Raw genomic sequence first — 1,499 nt, 5'->3', positions numbered from 1 at the left:
CATGTCCCTGTGTCCCTGTGTCCCCGTGTCCCTCTGTCCCCGTGTCCCTCTGTCCCCATGTCCCCCGTCCCCGTGTCCCTATATCACCATGTCCCCATGTCCCTCCGTCCCCATGTCCCCGTGTCCCCATGTCCCCGTGTCCCTGTGTCCCCATGTCCCTGTGTCCCCATGTCCCTGTGTCCCTCTGTCCCCATGTCCCCGTGTCCCTATGTCCCCGTGTCCCTATATCACCATGTCGCTATGTCCCTGTGTCCCCACATTCTCGTGTCTCCATATTCTCGTGTCCCCGTGTCCCTCTGTCCCCCTGTCCCCATGTCCCTGTGTCCCCATGTCCCCCTGTCCCCATGTCCCTATATCACCATGTCCCACGTCCCTGTGTCCCTATATTCTTGTGTCCCCATATTCTCATGTCCCCGTGTCCCCATGTCCCTCTGTCCCCGTGTCCCTCTTTCCCCATGTCCCTCTGTCCCCATGTCCCCGTGTCCCCTGTCCCCGTGTCCCTATATCACCATGTCCCCGTGTCCCCATGTCCCTGTGTCCCTATGTCCTTCTGTCCCCATGTCCCTGTGTCCCCATGTCCGTCTGTCCCCGTGTCCCTCTGTCCCCGTGTCCCCCGTCCCCGTGTCCCTATATCACCGTGTCCCCGTGTCCCTCTGTCCCCATGTCCCCCGTCCCCGTGTCCCTATATCACCATGTCCCCATGTCCCTCCGTCCCCATGTCCCTGTGTCCCCGTGTCCCCATGTCCCTGTGTCCCCGTGTCCCCATGTCCCCGTGTCCCTATATCACCATGTCACTATGTCCCTGTGTCCCCATGTCCCTGTGTCCTTCTGTCCCCATGTCCCCATGTCCCCATGTCCCTGGGTGGCATTGCTCTGTCCCCAAGTCCCCCATCTGCTCCTGGTCCACGAGGAGCTCATGTCCCCATGTCCTTGTGTCCCCATGTCCCCGTGTCCCCATGTAACCTGGTGGCACTGCTCTGTCCCCAAGTCCCCCATCTGCTCCTGGTCAACATGGAGCTCATGTCCCCATGTCCCTGTGTCCCCATGTCACCAAGTCCCCCAGCAGCTCCTGGTCAACAAGGAGCTCGTGTCCCCATGTCACCCTGGTGTCCCCTGGGGGGGTGGCCCTGGATCCTGGATCCTAGGTGCTGGGCGCTGGGCACTGGGTGCTGGGTGCTGGGTGCTGGGTGCTGGGCGCTGGGTGCTGGGTGCTGGGTGCTGGGTGCTGGGCGCTGGGTGCTGGGCGCTGGGCGCTGGGCGCTGGGCGCTGGGTGCTGGGTGCTGGGCGCTGGGCGCTGGGCGCTGGGTGCTGGGTGCTGGGTGCATCTCGGTGACGCCCGTCCCCGCTGCCGTTGCAGGAATCCTTCTCCGAGCACCTGGGCTTCACGGGCGGCATCGTGCAGGGGTGAGTGCTCTGCGGGGCGCTGCCCTCAGCAGCGGCTGCCCCTTCCCTTCCCTTCCCTTCCCTTCCCTTCCCTTCCCTTCCCTTCCCTTCCCTT

At 64.1% G+C, this 1,499-nt stretch overlaps 1 protein-coding gene across 1 annotated transcript in view; it reads left to right on the top strand.

Annotated features, from left to right (window-relative positions):
• Positions 1–1,406, top strand: part of LOC110391642 (transcription activator BRG1-like) — a gene marked incomplete at its 3' end in the record, with an annotated part of 19,529 nt that extends 18,123 nt beyond the window's left edge. The window contains 1 exon segment of the mRNA XM_021383595.1: positions 1,357–1,406. Coding sequence (XP_021239270.1) covers positions 1,357–1,406 — 50 coding nt within the window.
• Positions 1,407–1,499: the final 93 nt, after the last annotated feature.

The sequence above is a fragment of the Numida meleagris genome, unplaced genomic scaffold (genome assembly GCF_002078875.1).
Source record: "Numida meleagris isolate 19003 breed g44 Domestic line unplaced genomic scaffold, NumMel1.0 unplaced_Scaffold427, whole genome shotgun sequence".
Taxonomy (NCBI): Eukaryota; Metazoa; Chordata; class Aves; order Galliformes; family Numididae; genus Numida; species Numida meleagris.
Note: the sequence above shows the minus strand (reverse complement) of the source record. Positions and strands in the feature narration are given on the sequence as shown.